Below are 22,898 nucleotides of genomic sequence, written 5' to 3'. Positions count from 1 at the left end.
ATATTCAGCCAGCTGTTGACCAACACCCCCAGGTCCTTTTCTGCCAGGCAGCTTTCCAGCCACTCTTCCCCAAGCCTGGAGCATTGCCTGGGGTTGTCGTGACCCAAGAGTAGGATCCAGCACTGAGTCTTGTTGAACCTCATCCAATTGTCCTTGGCCCATCGACCCAGCCTGTCCAGATTCCTCTGTAGAGCCTTCATGCCCTCAAGCAGATCAATGCTCCTACCCAACTTGGTGTCATCTGCAGACTTACTGAGGGTGCACTCGATCCCCTCGTCCAGACCTTTGATAGGGACATTAAACTGAACTGGGCCCAATACTGAGCCCTGGGGAACACCACTTGTGACTGGCCATCAACTGGATTTAACTCCATTCACCACCACTCTTTGGGCCCAGCCACCCAGCCAGTTTTTTATCTAGTGAAGAGTACACCTGTCCAAGCCATGAGCAGCCAGTTTCTCCAGGAAAACACTGTGGGAAACAGTGTGAAAGGCTTCACTAAAGTCCAGGTAGGCAACAGCCACAGCCTTTCCCTCATCCACTAAGCGAGTCACTTGGTCATAGAAGGAGATCAGGTTAGTCAAGCAGGACCTGCCTTTCATAAACCCATGCTGATTGGGCCTGATCACCTCATTGTCCTGTATGTGCTGTGTGATGGCACTCAAGACAATCTGCTCCATAACCTTCCCCGGCACCAAGGTCAGACTGACAGGCCTGTAGTTCCCTGGATCCTCCTTCCAGTCCTTCTTGTAGATGGGTGTTGCACTTGCTAACCTCCAGTCAACTGGGACCTCCCCAGTTAGTCAGGATTGCTGATAATTGATTGCAAGTGGCTTGGTGAGCGCTTCTGCCAGCTCCCTCAGTACCCTTGGATGGATCCTATCCAGCCTCATAGACTTGTGTGTGTCTAAGTGGTGTGGCAGGTTGCTAACCATTTCCCTTGGATTATGTGGGCTTCATGCTGCTCCCTGTCCCTGTCTTCCAACTCAGGGGGCTGGGTACCCAGAGAACAATTGGTCTTACTATTAAAGACTGAGGCAAAGAAAGCATTAAGTACCTCAGCCTTTGTCACTGTGCATCTGCCCCACATCCAATAAAGGATGGAGATTCTCCTTAGCCCTCCTTTTATTGCTAATGTATTTTAGAAACATTTTTTATTGTCTTTTACAGCAGTAGCCAGATTAAGTTCTAGTTGGGCTTTGACCCTTCTAATTCTTTCCCTCCATAACATCACAACATCCTTGTAGTCCTCCTGAGTGGCCTGCCCCTTCTTCCAAAGGTCATAAACTCTCCTTTTTTTCCCCAAGTTCCAGCCAAAGCTCTCTGTTCAGCCAGCACTGTCTTCTTCCCCACTGGCTCATCTTTTGGCACATAGGGATGACCTGCTCCTGTGCCTTTAAGATTTCCTCCTTGAAGAATGTCCATTCTTCCTGGACTCCTTTGCCCTTCAGGATGGCGTCTCAAGGCACTCTGTCAACCAGTCTCCCAAACAGGCCAAAGTCTACCTTCTGGAAGTCCAAGGTGGCAGTTCTGCTAACCCCCTTCCTTACTTCTCTGAGAATCAAAAGCTATCAATCATTTCATCATCTTTGTGCCCAAGATGGCCTCCAACCATCTTCCCTAGTGCCTTCCCTAGTTGGCTCACTCACCAGCTGTGTCAGGAGGATATCTTCCACACACTCCAGGAACCTCCTAGACTGTTTCCTCTCCACTGTATTGTATTCTCAAAAGACACCTGGCAAGTTGAAGTCCCCCACAAGAACAAGGGCTAGCGATCATGAGACTTCCAGCTGCTTATAGAGTATTTTGTCTGCCTCTTCGTCCTGGTGGGGCAGTCTGTAACAGACTCCCACCATGACCTCTGCCTTGTTGGCCTTCCCCTTGATTCTTGCCCATAAAAACTCAACCCTCTCATCACCATCATTAAGCTCTAAACAATCAAACCACTCCCTAACATAGAGGGCTACCCCACCATCTCTCCTCCCTTGCCAATCCCTTCTGAAGAGTTTATAGCTATCCATTGCAGCACTCCAGTTGTGCAGGTCATCCCAGCATGCCTCCGTGATTGCAATTTTATCAGTTTTCCAGCTGCCCAACGGCTTCCAAGTCCTCCTGTTTGTTGCCCATGCTGTGTGCAGTGGTGTAGATGCACTTCAGTTGGGCTATTGATCCTGCCACCTTTTAGGGGGAAGAAGCCCAAGTTCCTATGTGACTGTTCTCAGTCACTCCCATGGTTTCTAACACATCAAAACCCCTTGATTCTTTGCCACTGTGTGGATCTCCATCCCCTACCTCCACTGAGATGGCAGACTGAAGGACCTCGCTAGCACAGCATCCCTTAAACATTGGCATGCCACCACCAGGCTTATCTCTAGCAAGCCTGGTTTTATCCCTTTCCCCCTTAAAATCTAGTTTAAATCTCTTTCAATGAACCCTGCTAACTCCTGCGCAAAGATCCTTTGCCCCCTTTGAGACAGGTGTACCCTGTCTGTCGCCAGCAGACCTGGTGTTGTGTAGACCAACCCATGATCAAAAACCCCCAAATTCTGCTGGTGACACAGGCTCAGAGCCACGTATTGATCTGCTGGGTCTTCCTTTCTTTCCTTGTCATTGCCTGCAACTGGAAGGATAGAGGAGAACACTACTTGTGCTCCTGATCCCTTAGCCAGTTGTCCCAAGGCCCTGAAGTCTCTTTGATTGCCCTTGGACTTCTTGTTGCAACTTCACCATTGCCTACATGAAAAATCAATAATGAATAATAATACTAGGGCGATACCAGGGTAGGAAGCTTTCTCTTCACATCTTTAACCTGGGCCTCAGGGAGGTGGCAGACTTCCCTAAGAAGTGGGTCTGGTCGGCATATTGGGCTTTCCGTTATCCTCAGGAGAGGGTCTCCTATGACAGTGACCTGTCTTTTTTTCTTTATGGAAGTGTTTTTGACACAGGGCATAGGCCAGTTTAACCTTGATGACACCTCCAAGCTACATGAACCATCATCCTCATCATTGTTTGATTCCACTTGCAGAGCCTCATACCTATTACGCAAGGGCATCTAGGAAGGTGGGGTGGTTACAGAGGAAACATGCCTGCTGCGCCAGGCAGAAAACTGCCCGGCCAAAAATCTGTCATTGACTTAGGCCGCAACACCTCTTACATGTCACCTCAGCATCAGAAGTACTTAACACTTCTTTCTACCCTCATGATGTTTTCTGATCTGGTAAGTGCACAGCACACAGCAGGGTTAATGAAAAGCACTGAATGTGTACTGAGGTGTTCTACTAGGCTTGTTCACCTGCCAGAAGTTGCTTGAAGCAAAGATTAACAGTACTGTAGGCAGTACAAAAGAAGTCACCAGTAGAAGAGCAGGTACAAACCCAAATGTCATCCTGTTAATGTCTCAGACAATGGTTTCTTGACATCTCCCAGAAACCACTGCTCTGAAATCAACAAGCACTTGGTGTGACAACAAACAACTTTAGAAAAGCACTTCTACCAGCCTGCAGCAAAGATAAAGTGCTTCTGAACAAGAATTGGATGAACCTATTACCCCCGTCTCTATAGTTACCCATCTCCCTGTCCACTATCCCAGACACAGTAATATTTTTCTTCCAGTGGACAGAATAGTTTATATTTTATTTCTAAGCTGAGAAGTTTACATAAATTCTACCTCAACTTCTAAGTTTTTTACAGTTACAGTACAGATGACATTCTGCAAGCGAGCAGTACACACTATCCCTTCTCTGCTGATTTAGCCTTGGTCTGAAACCAAATACAGTGAATACCTTTCTCAAGTTATCACTTGGTCCTAGATAGAGCCCTTGTAGATTAAGGCCAATATAGATTACGCCTGTAGATTTGCGTATGAAAATTCCACAGAAGTACAAACCTTTCTTGCAAATGTTGTTTCATCCCAACTCTGTAGCTTTTCAATAGCTTCATTCATCATTTCTTCCTTGTAACGGTTGTGTTTCTCATTCTCAACCACTTCTGTTTTGCTTGTCACAAGGATGCACTTGCTGTCTTTTGCCCTTCCACGACCTATACAGCAACATATTTATCCTCTTTAGTTACTCTTAACAAGATGTGCAAAAGCGGCAGCTATGCCATAAAAGAGCATAAAGGACTTCTGTGCGGCTGCTTTTGTTTCCCATGTTCAGGTTCAGATAATGCTGCTTCTGAAGAGCAGTCTCTCAGCTCGCTCTTTTTCAATCACAAGCCAGAACAAGATGCACCTTTCCAGGCACCCTCATGGATATCACCCAGCCAGTGCTGTATTGACTGCTTCTGTGGCCTGCCTCAGTTAAGCTCAGGCATGTTTGACACTTCAGTTATTGTACAGCATCTTGCTGTCTTCTTGTGGGAAAAAAACTAGAGGAAAAAGGTTCATCTTAGTCTTACTTACTAGTTTTCTGCCCTGCTAATTGGTGTCTATTTAAAAAAAGAAAAAGTCTTATCACAAAAAACCTGAGGAACTGGAAATATGGTGATGGCAAGAAAAGAGACAAGAGCAAGTGCCATCTCATCGCCTGTCTATGCCTACTGCCTGCCTGCTTTTTGCTGCTGTGTCACAGGCAAACTAAGAACTACAGGGATCTCGTACCACTTCAGAAGTATTTCGGTTAGAAAAAGTGTTCACATTAGCTTTTGAGCTCCTATTCCCCCAAAATCATGATTTTATGTTGTTTAAAACTGACGCAGCCTATTTTCTTTGCATCTTTCATGGCTTGTTAAGAAACACTATCCTTTCACCCATAAACATGAATTCTGGGCCAATTATTTCATTCTAAGACAAAAATAAGAAAGTCACGGGACACAAACCCTGAAAGCAGAGGACTAAGATCACTTACCATCAAATTATGAAGTAATCTACTTGGGTGATACGATAAAGTACTGCAGATGCACCCTTGAAAGACATAGGCAGTTTTATGACATTTAGGAATGTCATAAACAGAAAGCAGTATTTAGTGTGGGTCTTCATTCCCCTCCACTGGCCTTATTGTAAAATCACCAAGATTCAAGACCAAAGTCTTGACAGACTTCTTCAGACAAGCCAAGACAGAAACAGTTTCCTTTTTTCTTGTCTTGAATGTTACAAATCTGCAGATGTGAAGGTCTCAGGTACCCATGAGTAGCTGTGTTGGCAATAAGCCACTGGGCAGGGGAAGGTCTTCAGAAGCCATGGCAATGCATGAAACTCCATTACAGCAGTCTTTTGTAAATTGTCACAGAATGATTTGCATTATTTCTGACTACAGCTCTTCTAGCCATACTTCTGCTTATATGTATAATTAGCCACTTGAGGGATCAGTCCTCAACAGTTCAATAACCTTGTGCAGCATGGCTAATTTGCATGGCAAAAGAAAAGTCACACAACATCAAGGACTCAGTTCTGTGAACAAATTTGTCATGTCCAGTCCCATCATTCATCTGACTTCACTCAGGGGCACAGAGGAATAACAGCAAGACATGCACATATTACTATAGTATTTCCAAAGTGTAATTCAGTAGCACTTTTTGTCCCTTTCTAGGCCAAAACAGGTTTCTAAAATAATAGCTCTGAAATTCCATACCTCTGACTTGGATCATTTTGGTGACATTACCGAAGTATTCGTAGAGCACAACAAGGTTGCACTCAGAAATATCAATGCCTTCATCAGCAACGGATGTAGCAATTAGCAGTCTGTTCTCTTTGTTGGTTTTGAATGCATCCAGCACACCCTTCTGCATTGGGAGGGTCATACCTACAGTACCAAGAAACTGTGTCAGGAAAAAACACTAATTTCCTTAAATTAAGAAGAGTTAAGAATTCCTTGAGCAAGATACCTGCATTTTCTCTTTATTTAAGTGATTAAAAATGAGCATGTCCTCTTGATCTGGAAAAGTACTTTAAGTTTGTGTATCCAGCTGGCTGCGTACTATACCCACTGAGCAGGAATTCCTGTTGATGTGCCACACAAATTGTCATCCTGGGAAATACGATTTCAGACACAACACCTAGCTGACCTTTATTAGAGAGACCTATACAGCTTAGTTATTTTAAGCCCAAGCTAACTCTTAACTTAAGCCATGCATAATTCATTTCAGCTATAGCTTCTGTTCTACCTTAAAACCACACACAAAATAAGAGAGGGATCTGTAAAAGGAACAGGGAAGATACCACTAGAAGTAATCATAAGAAGCCACGATAGCAAACAGTTTCTAAACTTCTTCTGAACTAGCAAAAGAATCCTGCAGCAAAGGGTCACTGACAGTGTTACTGCTGCTTTAACCAAAGATTCTGGACAGAAAAAGTAAGCATCTCCTTAGGATTGGTTAAAGGTCTTCTAGATGTGGAAGAAAGCAAAGTACAAACTTTCATGACCTTCCTCTGTTTAAGAGGACAGAAGATGAACACAGGAAGAGTAGAACAATTTCAGCAGTGTAGCCACCATAGGTCTAGCAACTGGTATTCCTCAGTGCAAATCTGCATACCTGTTTTTTGATCTCTTCTTCCACGACCCATCAACACACCTGGCTTTATGTAGCTAAGTAGAGGGTTTGCTTCTATCCACTTCTTCAAAGCCTGGAAAGCAAATCAGGGAGTTAGATCCCTGTCCAGATGAAATGTTAGTTTGGGATAGATACGTAGATCCTGCCCATGCTTGCCTAGACAATTAATACTTCTGAGAAGCAAAAGCATAAAAGAAGGTGGGACTTGTGCATCAGGAGGGAGCATCTATTAATAGGTAAGAAAGCAAGGGTCACAGCCATGATGCCAGATTGAACCATGCCACAGGTGATTTCCACTTTTCCCACCCCTGCAACTTAAAGACTGACTAGAGAGCAAGCAGCCTTTCACCACTAAAAAGTATGCCTTTTTCTCTTATAAACCAACAGATCATTGAATACTACACCTCTGGGATCCACAGGAAATGAGTTGCTATTTACAAACTGCACTTTCTCACTGCACAGTGAATGTAGCACCTTCAAACTGCTGTTACGTAAGAACAAAATTCAGCCAAGCTACAGTAGGCTTTTACCTCTATAATTGAAAGTTACCAGCAAATGCTTAGTGTTGTTAGTTTGGACTTTAGCCTGCCTTTAATATTTTTCTGGTTTGCATTTCATCCAGCATGTCTATACCCAAGGATAAAATGGGGATTGGGACTCTGAGCTGATAAATCTGTTTACAGTAGCCAGAGACTGTGACACCCTGCAGTAAAGGTTTAAGAGCTACTGAAGCTAATGATTAGCAGCACAGTTAATTCAGACATGATTTTTTTCTGGGAACAATGTATTGGAAGGGAGAAAAAAGATCATGCAGCCTAGATTCTTGATCCTAGGCAAGTATGAAATAGACCAGTGCATCAGAAGGGTCCAGAGATCATCTGCTCAACAAAGTCTTTCCTTTTTATTGATCAAGAACATGCTAGGGCAAAGGCCTCCTTTGGGCCTATAGGAATCCTCGGGGAAACCTACAAATGCCTCCTGATGTGCAGTCTGTAATAGAGCAGAGATGCTGGTTTATAATACTGCCACATTAAAGCCAAAAACATTGTAATACATCTTGTTAAAAATTACTTCAGACCTAAAGTAAAAATCTGATGGCTTAATGACCAGCTATGACACGTAGCAAGAAAAAGTGATGAAGGGCACCACCCCTGTACTGTAGTTTTTAGAAAAAGGAAAAAAAAAAACCCTCATCCTGTCTCATAGCATCAGTGCTTAGGAAGATATAGAAAGATAATTATTTTCTTAGGAAAATCAAATACATGCATATTTTTCAATTTCCAGATCAAAATGGGAAGGGTAATAGATGAGGGATTTTATTTTCTCACTTCCCATTTTAGGAGCTTTGAAAAGAAATGTCTTACAGCTACTAAGGCTCTTGTCTTAGCAAAGAGAAGAGTGTGAGTGTCTGGGTTATAGCGGTATGCTTCCTCCAGGATGCAAGCAAGCTCTTCCAGCTTAGGATTCTCATTTGACTCATCTTTTGAAAGGGCAGTCAGTTCTGGTTCTTTCTCTGGAAGAAAACAGCAGTGTCTTGAATAATTCACCTTCTTTAATGCCAAAACCAGAATTCTCACCCAAACCTACGAAGCCACCCACATTCTCTTTAGCATCTATTTTTATTTTCTATACCATTCTTTCAGATGCAAAGCTAGTGGTTAAATACAACAAAATCCCCAGAAAAAAAGAATTCTGAATCTCTCACATTTTGTAGCAGACTGACAGAAGAACCTCTGTGACATACTGCGAGTCAAAAGACAGCATCAAAACAAACTCAGTTCTTGCAAAGAGCAGTGCTATTTCTTTTTAGGAAACAACTGACACCAGAGGCCAGACAGCCCAGTGATTTAAAATTGCAGTCAACACTGCAACACACCAGATCACAGGCTGTTTTACAGCACACTGCTACTAAATCAGCAGTTAGAGAACAGTGCCACCTCTAACTTTTAATCAGAAGGGTAGAAGGGCCACCTGCTTCTTCCCAGAAGTTTGGGATTCGTCCAGCAGCATTGGGCAAGAGGAGGCTAGGCAGTGCATCAAGCAGTGTACGTTGCCTTATCTAATGATGCCAGCATCCACGATTGTAGACCATCCCCCTACTTGTGGGGCACACTCTTAAGGACATCACTGACTTATCTCCAAGTCAAGCAGGTAAGAACCTACTATAGCATCTAGCTACAATTACTACTACTTCCTTAGCTCCTGCGCTAAAAGCTTGCAGTCCCAGAAAGTAAGTTCCCTCCTGCCTACCCTAACACTACATTTGCACCCACACGGACAAAACTTCTGGAAAAACAACTGCACTTACTCTGAAGAAAACACTTGGATTATCCTACCATAAGCCCTCTTCTCACCTGCCACTGCCACAGGTACTGTGTGAAATACCTTGAAATTTGGCTGTCAGTTTCTTCTCTAACTCTGTATATGGTCCATTTTTGACATTTGTGAAAAATTCAGTTAGGTAGGCTAAAGCATCTTCAATGCGGGCATCTTCACTGATGATAAGAGCATCGTTGAATTTCTGCTCAGAAAGAGAGACATACACATTTAAGCCTCATTTTCTGTGGGACAGGGTATGAATGCAAATTTAATTTAACTAGATTAAGTATTACAAACTTATGTTGTTCTTCCATTTGCATGTCAACACAAGCATTACAAAGTCTCTTCTGCACTATACTGTTCTTAGTGAGTATAGTAAGACACAACTCTTACACACTATGCTTTAGCCTGCATCAAATAAAATTATTTGGTTCCAAACCTGCTCCTAGGTGAACATACCTGTATCAGAAGAAACAGGATGGCTCCACCTCTATATGGAAGGAAAGAGGATATACACTTACCCGCAGGTGTTCAGTGCAAATGAAAAGGTGTCTACAAATGCTGCTCTCCTTCTCCTTATCTGCCAGTTGCAACAGCCTGCATTTCTTCTGAGTGGCAACTATCCAGTGTTCATATTTCTGTGTTCCAAAATCATTCCTGTTGATTTGGGAGATAGTGTCTAGTAAAGAAGGAGGAAACAAACATTTGTAAATCTTGACTAACAAATAACCAGAACAGTTAGCTAGAAGATAACACATTTCTAGGAATGTTAGGTCTAAAAAACCTATACAGAAGAACACTGTATGATACAATCACAGAATCAGAGGCTGGAAGGCACCTGTGGAGGTCTTTAGTCCAACCCTCTGCTCAAAGCAGGGTCACCTAAAGCCAGTCGCTCAGGATCATGTCCAAATGGATTCTGAGTACTTCCAAGGAGAGACTCCACAACTTCTCTGGGCAACCTGTTCCAGTGTTTGACCACCCTGACAGCAAAGAAGTTCTTCCTGTTGTTTGAGTATTTCTGTTTGTGCCCACTGCCTCTTGTCCTGCCTCTGGGAACCATCTGAGAAGAGTCTGGCTCTGTCTTCTTCACTCCCTGTGTTTCAGTGTATACATGTTAGGCTAAAATTATCCTAGTACAATTCAGCTGAGGATCTGTGTACATACACACATCTGCAGAGTCTTTAGGAATAAAAATAGAGCTCACTTGTCCTATAAGAAACCTACAGTATTCAAGAAACTGCATGTGCATTGCTCCTTGAGTTACCAGCTACTCCACAGGTAAGTATTCATTTGCTAAATGGTCCATGGTACTTAAAGGTGTATTATCCAAGGGCCTGTTCTTGAGGCAGAACTAGTCAGTACCTGTTTGTCATGTATATACTCTGTCTGAGTGCTTCACAAACTTCAGTAATCAGAGGGTCCACAGAAGGGAAGCCAATGACATTCATGCAAGAGGAACTGTGATGCAGAAATAAACTTCAGAAGTGTTTGCTTAATTTAGCCTGCAGTTTGAAAATCCCACTGTATTTATTCTTTGTTGGGGTTTCTTGGATTTTGGCTTGGGGTTTTTTTGGTTGGATAGGGTTTTTTTGTTTTGGTGGGGGTTTTTTAATTCTCCCTTCCTGCCCCAGAATATAGTTCGCTTTCCAATATCTGGGAAGTGCAGTGTGGTTGTAAATCTAGAAAGCACAGAAATGAGGTAAACAGGCTTAAGGCACCCTAGTCAGTTTGCAAAAGCCTGCTCCTTTAATTCAGAGCTGGATAGACCAAGGCTGATCCTGAGCATAGCCATCCATCGGTCTCTGCTTTGTACCCCCTGTAGCTCTCAAATTTGTTGATAACAGCCACTTACTGGGCAGCACTTAGGAATTCTGCAAAAGCAGAAGAGATCAATTGATTTTTGCAGGGCTGCAGAATTAGGTCTCATGACAGTGAGACCCATTCTTTTCTCACAGCCATGCATCTTCCTCTCTGCAATCCTTCACAACACTGCACCTCCTGAGGCTGGAACCCTACAGACAAGTGTTTCCTTTCTTAGGCAGCCACATCCTCTCTCTGGTGGTGTTCATGTTCCACAGATGCTCCTCTGTAAAATTACCTTAAATGCTTTTCAATAACAAATAATGGACACCTGGTAAACAGTGGAAATAGGGGTACCCAGAGGTAAAAAGAGGACAAAATGCTGACCAGAAAAGGTGGTCAGGGTACCCCTAGAAATAACTCTGAGCGCAACTCAGAGAGGCCAGAGAAAATATGAGAAGAAATCTCAGAGCAGCAAGAGTGAAAGTAAACTGTCGCTGAAAGGAAGAAATTAAAACATCCAGAGTAACACCATAACTGAGACCCTTCTTGTTTTCCTTAACAGAAGCAGATTTAGGTATCATCATTTCTCCAAATAAGAACATACAGGTATCTCTCATCAATGAAATCCAGCTCACTCCATTTTGAAAGCAAGCTCTTTGGTAGTTCTCTTTGAGATTCTTTAAACATTCAAAATTATTTGACAGTGTCAAAACCACATCATCCTTAGCTGAATGAAACACAGGCTGAAATCCATGCAAAAATATTTATAATTATCAAACTAATCATGTATAACAGGAAAATAGTTGACTCTTCTACCTGTAATTTCTTATTTAGGAAAAATTAGTTAAAGGCAAGTAAAAAGGAAGGAGGAGAAAGGAAGAGGAAAAAGAGTGACTGTTCTAGCAGCCACAAGGATTCACACTGATGTAATCAAAGACTGAATCCCAGTTACAGGCATATTACAGTATCTTACCCACTGAGTAAATCCTCCTCATCAACGCCTCTGTCTCAGACATCAGACCTGAGATAATGTCTGCAAAGTGATTCTGATCTCGCATTTTAACCCATCTGACATCTAGACACAAGAAATGGAAGTCAGCGGCCTGAGTAAGTAAAACATTTCCCTGGGCAGCACAGAACAAATTCTTGTCCAGAAGAATGCTACATATGGTGCTTTATGCAATCATAATTATGTTTATCATTAATGAGATTTATAGCTGCACAGAAAGAAACAGCGCTCAATCTTCACTGGCAGATCTGAATAAAAATCAGAGATTGTGTATCTCAGCAAAGAGAAAATTTGCCCAAATGGGCACTGTCTTACTGTGGGGCAACAATGAAGTGCATGCTTAAACTCCTTTCAAACGAGCAGGAAGCAAAGCTCCAGCTTAGTTTTAAGCTTTTAATTTCACCTGACCGAAGGGGAACTGTATAGCTGCCTTAATTATGGTGCTTCGCATCTCACAGGAAAATAAAAAGGAAGTGTGCTTACGTGTTTCTGGCTTGTTTGTAAATCTCTGCAGATCCAGTTTGTTCTCTCTGACAGTGGATATGGCCTGTATGTCAAGGTAGGAGCAGAGGGTACAGATGTGCTCTATCGTTTCCTTGGTGCTCTTGGCATTACCAACTCCAACAGAAGCAGTTAAACCTACAATCTGAGCACACACATGAATAGCAGTGGTTGCTCCTTTGTCACAAACAAACCCCAGGAGACACTGTTACCCGTTGCCAAGTTGTTACTGTTTTCAAAAACAAGGAAACAAAACAGGCAACTGAAGTAGACATAAGTGCAAGGACTAAATCTTCAGAGCCAAACCTTGTCCCCACTCATGCCCTCTCCAAGGCACTCAAGCTTAGAGTATTCAAACTGATAATAAATTATCCACCCACTTAAATCCATAACCAGCTGTATTTGTCAGTGCTCATCATACACAGAAACAGCAAATCCATTTTATTGTTGCAGAAGACAGCAACAGAGAGGTGACAAAGAGATGATGTAAGTTCTGGGGCACATGCTTTCTTCCCAGCCCAGCAATCCTGTTTGCTCTCAAGTACTCCAGTCTCTGTCATGCTTCATCAGTCCTTCTTGGCAGCTGCAGGGAACACGTAACACAGGAAAACAGCCTGGAGGTGTCCGAGAAAAGGGAAAAAGTATTCCAGATGCTACCATTTCAATTTGCAGCCATTGTTAAATGGGAGTTTGAATTGCATTAACACAAAAGGCAAGACTTCGGGCTTTGCTGACTGCACTGCAAAATACTTCTCTTTAATGTTTCCACCACTGGCACACTGGGCCTTACCTGAGGCAGCTGGCTTGCAGAGTCAAATTTTTGTTCCAGGTATCTACTCATTAACACATTGTAAGGGTGATTGCCAGTAGTGTTGTGGCATTCATCAAATATCATCAGAGTGAAGATGGAGAGGGAGCCAAGGATCCCTTCCTCGATGCTATTCACAAGAATCTGGGGTGTTAGCACAATGATGTCACTGTCCTGTATAACCTTTTCTACGGAGACATTTGCAACTGTTTCACCACTAATTCCTTGAACAGAATATCTAGAAAGAAGAGGCAAAAGATACGGTATGAAAAAGGATGTCTTGCAGGGCAAGAAAAGCTAGAAGAATGGAGTTTTCAGCAAGCCTGAAGGATAGTGACTAAGTTCAAAATGTCAAATTGTTAGAGCTGGCAGTTTGACTCACAGAAGCTGAGAAAAAAACTGCTGAAGGTAAACAACTGGATTTTCAACTCCCATTAACTAGAATATATTAGATTTGAGAGGTGATGAATTTGTACATTTAAGCTGCATCTGTCAGTTCACATGTAAGCTGTATTTGGAGATCCTGTCCTTCATCCCTTTTCTGTATATGTCTACCAGCACAGGACTGATTTCTGTCCAGCAGCCTCATTTTCGCATAGCTATAAGGATTCATATGTGAATGTTCAGTAATCAGTTCCTTCAAAATCAGAAGCTATAGCTTGTCAATATGCCCCTAAACAATTTTCAGTCCCATCTGAGAGATGGGCTGTCATTTTCTGACTAGAGGTTGAAAAACCAAAGAAGTTTGGGTCCTTCCATTTGGAAAAGAGAGAGAGACTGCCATTTGAGAATGGCAAGAGGAATCCCACTACTGCTGCCTGGAACTGCCTCGTCTTTGGAAGCAGGACTGAAAAGAGTCTCAAGAGAGAGCACACTTCACCTTTTTCCAGAGGCAAGCACAGGTATACTTTGGCCATTTCCATAGATGCTGCACAACCAGTGCTTAAACTCTCCAAAAGCAGACTTCAGACTCTCCAGACAAAGTCTACCACAGTAACTTGCCATTCTTACCATTAGGCATCATCTTCATGTTAACACCAAACACTCTTGTCACCAGTAAACCCATTACATTTTGCCCTAGCCACAGCTGACCTAGAGGGCTGTTTATTTTCTGCAGAGGAAGCCACCAGGTAGAATTACACTTACCCACTTCTTTCAAAATGCTGCTTGAATACAGTTTTCTGTTGTTCGTACACTGGCACTTTGGTTGCAAGAAAGACAACTTTCGCCTTTTGTCCTAAGGGCATGTTTTGGAAATGGTGTTCACAAATCAGAATTGCCACAAAGGTTTTTCCAGATCCTTTGAATGAAGAACATGAAAGGTAAAGTACTAGCATGAAAGGGTGTATTTGCAACCAGATGCCTGTCTCATCTGGATGCCCTGTAACAATGGGGAGCTGACAAGGGGGCTGTTACACTTCCAGACTCTCTGGGGACAGATTTGAACACACACTTGCTGCTTACTCAGGTGGGTAATCATCCCTTTCTCCCTCACAGTCTCAGTCTGTAAAGACCATGTAGCAGTCACTGGGAAGGAAAATCCATTTGCAGTTTTATTTGAGGTCTTTGAAATCACTGAGTCTATTTCTGCTCTTAGTGTGTGGTCCCACATCAGACTATGGTAAAGACACTGGGCACTTTCAGCTTCCATCCTTCCCCATGCAGCCTTGCTCCTCACATTTCTTTTCCTTCAGTATTCAGGGTCACTGTGCAGGCCACCCAGAGCTCTTCTGTGTCCCTGCCTCTGCTACCCCACCTGCTTCTCCAGGGCCCAGGGGAGAATCAGGCTAGCAACATGGAAAACACAGGTGGAGAGAAAGAGCTGATCGATGTCTCTTTTGCTGCTGAACTTCCATCTTCTTAATTCAGTCCTGAGCTACTGCAAAAATTCCCTGTGCTGTTTTGATGTTGTAGGCATTGTAGTACAGAAGACAGGGGAGTCTCAGGGCAACTCAACCTATTTTTCCTTCAACTTGCAGTCCAGATTTCTTAAAGATCTGCAAAGACCAGTGAGTGATTTTAACTCAGAAATCCGCACCAGAGAATGAGAAAGCAGAGGTCAGAACACAGAAATCTGAATACAAGCACTGAAGTGCAAAGAGACACATCTGTCTTGCTCAGTCTCTGTGCTGCCCTTAGTCATTAATTTCAGGTTAGATCTGGATCTAGTCCTGCAAGGAAGACTGCTTTTAAATAAACAGCTGAAAAAGGTTGACTGAACCATTACCCTTCTCTATCCTTCATAGGCCTCTCCACCAACAGAATTTTTCTAAGAAACATGTTTTCTTACCTGTAGGGGCACATATCAATGTGTTTTTCCCATTGATAGCAGGCTGTGCAAGTTCAGTCTGGTAGCTCCAAGCCTTCTTTGGTTCATAAACACGTGAAGACTGATAGATGCCTTCTAGGAGAGAACCATGTTTTTTTGACGAGTATTGCAACAGAAATGCATAAAATATATTGTGCCCCACACAGTTGCTATTTAAAAGGATAGAGGTAGAGTCCTTGCAGTCTACACGGAGCATTCTCTGACAGACAAGCCTTTTAACAGGACATACGCACCAGACAAGAATTTTGTGTAGGTTTGATGGCATACTTTTGTTACCACTTGACTGTGTTTCCTAAAATGAACTAATTTCAAAGTCTTGGCTGACAACTCTCAGCTCAACTGGTCTTTTTTCAACTCAGAAATAAAACAAAAGGGCTTATCCTCCCCCAAATATATGCACAGTATTCCTTTTAGCCTTCTGCTCTACAGACTTTTGAAGTTAATACTCTCTTAAATTGTGGTCTTGTTAGAGGGTTTGCACTTATGGAACAGGAACTAGAAACCACTTGTGGAGCAAAATTTGCTATAGGAGACATGACAGCCACTGCACAGATCCTTTGCAGCCACATTCAGCTCTCTAAATTGGCTAATATCAGGTCATGTGTGAATTAGTTGTATCAGAGGAGATGCATCTACAACAGTCTGGTGTTTGGAGACCTTGTTGATAATGTGCTGGCAGAACAACTTTGCACAAGAAATGTGGTAAATGAGGTGGCAACCCCCAACATACGTGATGCCCAGCATGAGATCCTTAAAACATTAAAACAGAAGACAGCTAAATCAAGTCAGAGATTTGAACTAGGTCCTCAGTACCTTCCTTTGTGGGATACCGCATCTGCATCCTTCAGGAATCTAAAGAAACAGAGAATTCCAGCCACAAACTGTTTTAAGTTGCTAAGTCTTACCTGAAGCTGAACAGAGATTTTCACTGAGATTATTATCACATTCTGCTTCTTCAGAAAATGTCACCACGGTTTCAAAGCTGTTCTCAGAGGCATTTGTCATTTCACCATCCACACCTTTGCCATTATCTGTACAATCACAAAAAAAGGCATGCTACTGATCCTTTGATTTTAAAATGTTGTATTTGCTGGGATGACAAGGTGGAGGAGTTCATAGCTAGCATGGAAAGACTACATAAAATGACACTGCATCCAGGCTCCCTTTCAAGTAAGATGGACAGCACTGACAGTCCTGGGTTTAGAAGACCCACATACACAATGCACATTTATCTATCCCTTAAAAATCAAAGGACATAATAGATTGGGAACAAAGTTATATCCTCTATATTAAGTGACAAGATTACAGATTTAACATGGACATTAACCACAAGCATGAAAAATACTTAGGAGTTTTAAGAAGCTTCATAAATTCAAGATTTTGCTCTCCCTTTCCCCTTACCTTTTGGAAGAACCTAGAAATTGTAAGACTATCTCCACCCTTTATCTTACATGATAATCAAGAGAGGTTCCGAAGATGCTTGCCAAAATTTTCTTCGGCCCCATAAGCATTACCTTCTCAAAGAACTGTCACTGGGCTTTGCATGAAGAGTCTTGTTGCAAACAGAACACATGATCACAAAATGCTGCTTTTGGAGACGGAGGGAGAACACATTTGCACCATAATCCAGCTCCAGAAAGCACACAGTATCTGTGATTAATGTACACTAGCAACTCTTCTTAACTGCTAGCGTTAAAATGCTTCCAATATGGACAACGTTTGCTCAGTAGGCTGACTTTGGCTTTATTAAGTTGGATGTTAGCAGAAGCTGTGCCAAAAGACAGTGGTGTCTTTAACTTATAAAATATAACCATTAACCAAATAATATATATAGCCATCACCTACATAAAATAATATCTATATAAGTATTATTCTTATATATTATTTTATATATTATTATTTATAAATTTATATAATTTTTATATATATAATGATTAAATCTGCAGATAAGAAATTACACACATTTGACTACAGCAAAAAAAACCATTTCAAAATAACAAATGTTGTTTAAGAAGCCACTTAAAAGCAGCTTGTCCCAGTTGCTAATTAAAAACAATTCAAACAATCACTTGTGGTTTGGAAGAAAGCAAATGTAGATATAAAGAACCACAGTCCAGTTTATCTAAAATTGCTTGTCTGTCTTCATTATGTTGTAGTGAAATACTGTATTCTGCTCTAAATTCTCCCATGCTGCAGAGTACTCATACAGGTATTTTTCAAGTGGGGAAGGGTAAATCAATGACAAAAGCAAAATCTTAGGGGAAATTCTGCATTTTTACAAAATAAGAACATAGTCACTTGTGGACCATGGAACTATATCACTTTCTAGAATATCAAATTACTAATCATGTTTTATCAGAGAACATTGCATCTATCACAACTCAAGCAACCAAAAAGATGGTAAAAGGTGAATTACAGCAGAATGGAGGGAAGAAGATAAACATTTTGTTAGTTTTGTACCTTCAGAGCCTTGTATGCTGTCCGATTCTGTTTGCCAAAAAAAAGGCATCATTCATAACCATATGGGAGCAAAAATACTCAAAAGATAATTTCTGATGGTTTGTAGGGTAGTACCTGTATTTCATTTTATATATGAGACATTTTAAATAAATAAAAAAAAAGGTTTTATTTTTAAACAACAATGAGCAATGCAGTCTGATGGTATCCTTTTAAATTAGTCTTACTCTCCTGAAAAAAAAAAATTACTGTCTCGTACAAGAACAGGAAAAGGGCATCATAAAACCAATTCACAGTTTACCTTCTCTTATATCCCACAGTTCACTTGCGTTGTAATATCCTGTGTTATCTAGTGCTAGCTGAAGGCTTTTTGGCCAGTTTTCCTTATCCGATCGACAGAGACATTCAATGAGTTTAGTTATCCCAGCTGCTTTGCTTCTGTATTCGCTGACCTGCGCACACAACAAACAGAAGCTGCTGTAGCTTCTGAGTGAGCAAAACCGCTGTTCTTTGATATTTTGATTTGTTTTGTTTGATGTTCAGTTGAAAATTGCATTTCCTTCTCACAGAATAAAAGTTTCCAGTAAAATTCAGTCATTTACCTACCAGTGCAATTCTGCCAGCCTAGGCATACACTAAAATTAGCTGGACTACATCAACAGGTAGGCTATTTGCTTAAATATTCACCAGGTCTGAATTATTCTGTGAATTTTCATCTGGCAAGGTCCTTGTAATAAGCTGTATCTGCCATAAATCTCTGAGGCCGAACTGATTAAAAAACATTCCAGAATAGGAAAATGTGAAAGTATGCAGGCCTGATGTTTAGTCAGACACAATAGCTTTCCAAATATTATGTATCTCCATAAAGAAATACTGCTTTAAAAACAGAATACCTGCAAACAATCTTTCTCAGGAGTCACAAGGAGTGAGAACACCTAGAAGACTCCTTCACACAGCATCATAACTTATTATTAACCAGTCATAAATTACGAGTGATTGGTAATATCACTTGTTATCAGTCATCGATAACAACACTGAGCTAGAACCGCATAACAGTACAGCAGCTTCACATCCAAAGGCAATGAAAATGTTGTTGACTTATGTGTCACAGTATTTAGCTAATGACTTCAGACCAGAAGTTTCTTTTCACCCTACGACCATCCCTCTGGGTGCTGACAAAACTGGAAGAGCCATACACATAGTTTCTAGTGGTTGCCACAGTTAAGGTAATAGACTATGACTATATCAAATCCCATGACAAGAAGGAATCAATTTAGGCATCATCTAAATGCCACTTTGCCTACTTCCATCTGTATTTTTAGGAGCATTAATGCAGAGTGAACACTCCAGAAAGGGGTCTATTTCAAAGGCATAGCAAGGCACCCATTTCACTGTAATATGGCACCTTCCAGAGCCCCTGCGGTCTCTTCACAGGAGCCTGGACTTCGCCAAGACATAGAGCTGAGCACTGTCAGTGCCAAAGCCACCCCATTCTGCTTCCCTGCCTGCAACCCTTTCGCACGCCACCTTATCCACCAAGCCAGAGGCGTGAAGAATGAGACGTGCAGGTGTTGCAGACAGTGCTGCTGTGGGGAGCTGCAGCCACACAGCAAAGCCTCCTCTAAGTAGAGGAAAGTAAAGTCCCTCCCTGGGGGATCGTGGCTGGCCACCCTTCTCACTCACCAGCCTGACGGATGGGCACCAATTCATCCAGCAAGTGAGGCAGCCAGCACTTCTCCACAGCAAAACTAGGCAAAAATTGGGATTTTACCATTAACCATACCTGCAGGATCTCCTCACACTCCCTTTCTATCAGGCACATGTTTATGTACGGCATGAGTGCTACTGGATCAACTTCTAGCATTGTTGCTTCTATCCGCTTCAACAGCTGTCTGTGCAACTCTAGTTTTTCCAGTTTGCTGAAGTCCCAGTTTTCAATTGCTTCTGCCAGTCCAGTGTACCCTTTCAGAAAAAGACAAATTGTTCCTATGAATTCAATGTGTAGCTAGAATAGGTAGGAACAAGCTGAAAAAACATCTTCTCAGCCCCACTGGAGAAATTAAAATTATTTTGGCCTGTAACTGACAAAAATCTAGGTGAACCACAAAGAATTTTTATGGATTAAGTGACTGTTTTCCTTTACAGCACTTGTAACTATAACATGAAAAACCCTGTGCTAAAAGAGCAGTAACACTTGTGGAGAGGAAAAAGAGCTACATGATGTCACAGCTCACATCATCCAGGCAACTGTAACAAACGCCTTTCTTTGATCCATACAAACCTTAGATCCTTGCAGTCCATGATACTCTTCCACAGGATCTCCGAGAGCACAGAACACTACTCAGAATCACAAACACCTTTGGTCCTCTTTTCTTTTATTTACTAGCCTTTTTAGTCCTGTCCTTGGCTACACCCTTGTGACAGTCTGACAAATTATAGCCAATGTCTCAAACATTTGTTGAAGAACTTTGGTGGAGAAGACAGCCTCTGTAGAAGTGCTGGAGTTGTGTGAACAGGAAAATGTGGTTGGAGGAGAAGGCCCCACGTAAGGTGGGACCACGCTTCTCCAAAGGCACAATTCCTTATCTTAAGCAACCATGAGAAGAAGCACAATGTACACACCTGGAGGAAAGGCCAGACAACGGTCATGCCTGTGGGAGAGAAAAGCAACTACCCGATGTCCCCCCAAGCCCACCAACCCATTTCCAGAGAATCCCAGGCATGTGAACTGCGCATGTCGAGACCACCGACTCATTTCTGGAACACTCCTGAGCTCACACTGCGCTTGCTCACTGGCAGCAAGCCCCCAACTACAGGGGCAGACCCTTTGGGTACAAAAGAAGGGAGGACGAGTTCTCGGCAAGCGTCCTCCGGAGCTGGATCTCTAGACTGGCTGGACCAACACTGGACCCAGGACTGATAAAATCCTTTTCTTCTCTCTTTCTTCCTCTCTCTCTCTCTCTCTCTTTTCCACAGTCCCTACACCTCATCCTTTTAAACATAAACTGTTGACCAAGTCTGGGACTAGGAGTGGATCCAGTCGCCCCTGGGCTCCTCTCTGAGAAGGAGTCTAGAAAGCAAGGGGGTCCACTCTGAACCTCGTGACTCAACGGGAGAGATCTCCTTATTTTCTTCTTTGAATTGATCCCCAAATAAGTAAGGCTTACGTATGGTTAGTACACGTTGTACAGTTCACTGACATAGTTTCATGTTCCTTTTTCCGTTTCTTTTTCTACACCTTCCCTTTTCAAACGGCAGCTTAATGACATGATGCAAGGTTCATATCGATAAGTTCACTTGTACTTGAGCAAGGTTAGCTTGGTTGAATAAATGTTGATTGTCGTTTGAACTCCCCTGGTGTCTTCACCTTACTTCTGACAAAGGAAATCCATGAACCTGAGTCACTCCAGCCTTGGGACACGACAACCCTCCTTAGCAACGCAGACACCTGCAGCCTAGATAGTCAGCAAACAGCTGAAAATACTGTCCTGGAACAGACAGTGGCAGGGAATCAGATTTAGAGGACTTATGTGATTTGCTGGGTGGGCTCCAGAGGTGGAAGCAAGCAGGTCAGCGTCCCAGAGGAACTGTGGGCAAACAGAAGGAATTTGCCTAACTTTTTATTTTCTTTTGGAGAAGCAGGAGAATGGTGTGGATACTTACCACACAGTCTTTAAGCTAATTATCACCTCTGTATCTGCCAAATATGAGAGAGTAACGCTAAATGCTACTCTCAGGCCCAATTAGTAAGTATTGAAGTCAGCAGGTTAACTTTTTCAGTTTTCTGGTGAAGATACACTAAACTGAATGCTATCAGTGTGTTCAAAGAAGGTATGTTTGTATTTCAGAAGTTAGGACTGTCACAGGCAGGTAAAAAGTTGCTCTGGGCCTAGTATTTGCTTTAAGGGGGGAGTGGGCTAGATCCAAGTGATAAGAAATTTTGTAATAATTGCTCACTGAGATACTGTAATTATCTGTAGTTAACAGTGAGTAGATGAAAACCAGCGTGGCTTATGGCATGAGATTTTCGGGTTTGAGATACCCAATAAACCACCAAGAAGAATCTACAATAGAACCTACACGTATAGCGGAAAGCCAGCAAATCCTGGTAGTTTTACTCCTTCATAGTCTCTTCCGTCACATTTTCAAAAGGAAATTGCATTAGGACTTCACACATCAAGCAGTCATAGTTAGTGAGGAACAATCAGAATTTATAAGCTATTAATGGTTACCTACTTCTTGAAACTTAAGACTTTCAAGACTCCTGAATAATTTTAAAAATCAGTTCCTAATTTAAGACTCTGTCCTTGAATGAAGTTATCCCATCCTACCAGTTAGCCCCCGTGCACCTCCTGAAACCCATTTAGCTTTCTCTTTCAGGGGATTGAGCTTCCTTTAACTACAGCTGGTGAGAACAACGGCTGCCTTGTTTCTCCTCCAAACACCCTGAGACAGACAAGCCTCCTGCCAGCGCGGCTTTATTCTGCACCCCTTCACCCGTCACTGACTTTCTCCAAAATCGAAACGGGTCCAGCTGCTTCTCAGAGGGACGTTTCCCCGTAAGAGTTTGCCCTCCAGCCCCCGGCAGCCCGCTTTTTCCTACCGCCTCTCATCTGGCGGGACAGGCCCCGACAGCAGGACGCCCGAGGGAAACGGGGCGCCCCTCCACCTCCCGGGAGCGCTGGGCCGGCCCTGCCCCGCTGAAGGCGGGCGGCGGCTGTGGCTCTGGCAGGGAAAGGGAGACGCGGAGAGAAACCACGCTTGCGAGTGGGAACCGACCTGCTGCGACCAGGGCGTCCAGGAAGCCCCGCAGCCAGCCCTCCGCCTCCAGCTGCAGGACGGCGTCCAGGAACAGCGCGGCGGCCGCCGTCACCCCCTTCTCCTCCTCCTTCCGGACCCTCTCCTTCACCTCTAGCAAAAACCCGAAGCCAGCAAAGAGTGAGGGGGGGCACCCGCAGCGGCGGCGGGGAGAGCAAAGCTCGCCAGCCGCGGGGAGCGCGGGGCGGCGCCGGGGGAAGCCAGCCGCGGCCGGCCGCTCACCGTCGGACAGCCAGTCCGTCATGTTGCCCAGGATGTAGACGGGGTTCAGGCTCTTCTCGATGTACCGCCTGTAGCACTGCAGGCTCCTCTTCTCCTCCGCCGTCATGGCCAGGCCGGCTTCGCGCGGCCCCGGCCCCGGC

The 22,898-nt window shown here is 43.1% G+C and overlaps 1 protein-coding gene across 4 annotated transcripts in view; it reads right to left on the bottom strand.

Moving 5' to 3' along the window:
* Window positions 1-22,892, bottom strand: part of DDX58 (DEAD (Asp-Glu-Ala-Asp) box polypeptide 58) — a 27,211-nt gene extending 4,319 nt beyond the window's left edge. The window contains exons 1-16 of one of the 4 annotated variants that reach the window (XM_010578100.1): window positions 22,759-22,892; window positions 22,498-22,629; window positions 19,502-19,680; window positions 18,020-18,170; window positions 16,167-16,292; window positions 15,223-15,336; window positions 14,079-14,232; window positions 12,915-13,170; window positions 12,107-12,269; window positions 11,588-11,689; window positions 9,330-9,487; window positions 8,875-9,010; window positions 7,854-8,002; window positions 6,472-6,562; window positions 5,571-5,741; window positions 3,887-4,038 (exon numbers count right to left, since the gene is read on the bottom strand). In XM_010578100.1, coding sequence (XP_010576402.1) covers window positions 3,887-4,038; window positions 5,571-5,741; window positions 6,472-6,562; window positions 7,854-8,002; window positions 8,875-9,010; window positions 9,330-9,487; window positions 11,588-11,689; window positions 12,107-12,269; window positions 12,915-13,170; window positions 14,079-14,232; window positions 15,223-15,336; window positions 16,167-16,292; window positions 18,020-18,170; window positions 19,502-19,680; window positions 22,498-22,629; window positions 22,759-22,864 — 2,340 coding nt within the window. In that variant the 5' untranslated portion in view covers window positions 22,865-22,892. Of the gene's footprint in view, window positions 1-3,886; window positions 4,039-4,847; window positions 5,742-6,471; window positions 6,563-7,853; window positions 8,003-8,874; window positions 9,011-9,329; window positions 9,488-11,587; window positions 11,690-12,106; window positions 12,270-12,914; window positions 13,171-14,078; window positions 14,233-15,222; window positions 15,337-16,166; window positions 16,293-18,019; window positions 18,171-19,501; window positions 19,681-22,497; window positions 22,630-22,758 lie in introns of those variants that run through there. The other 3 variants (XM_010578101.1, XR_775055.1, XM_010578102.1) reach the window with 3 other exon arrangements.
* Between the last annotated feature and the right edge of the window lie 6 nt (window positions 22,893-22,898).

The sequence above is a fragment of the Haliaeetus leucocephalus genome, unplaced genomic scaffold (genome assembly GCF_000737465.1).
Source record: "Haliaeetus leucocephalus isolate CR32 unplaced genomic scaffold, Haliaeetus_leucocephalus-4.0 Scaffold605, whole genome shotgun sequence".
Lineage (NCBI taxonomy): Eukaryota > Metazoa > Chordata > Aves > Accipitriformes > Accipitridae > Haliaeetus > Haliaeetus leucocephalus.
The sequence above is the reverse complement of the archived record's forward strand: the minus strand, read 5'-3'. Positions and strand labels throughout refer to the sequence as shown.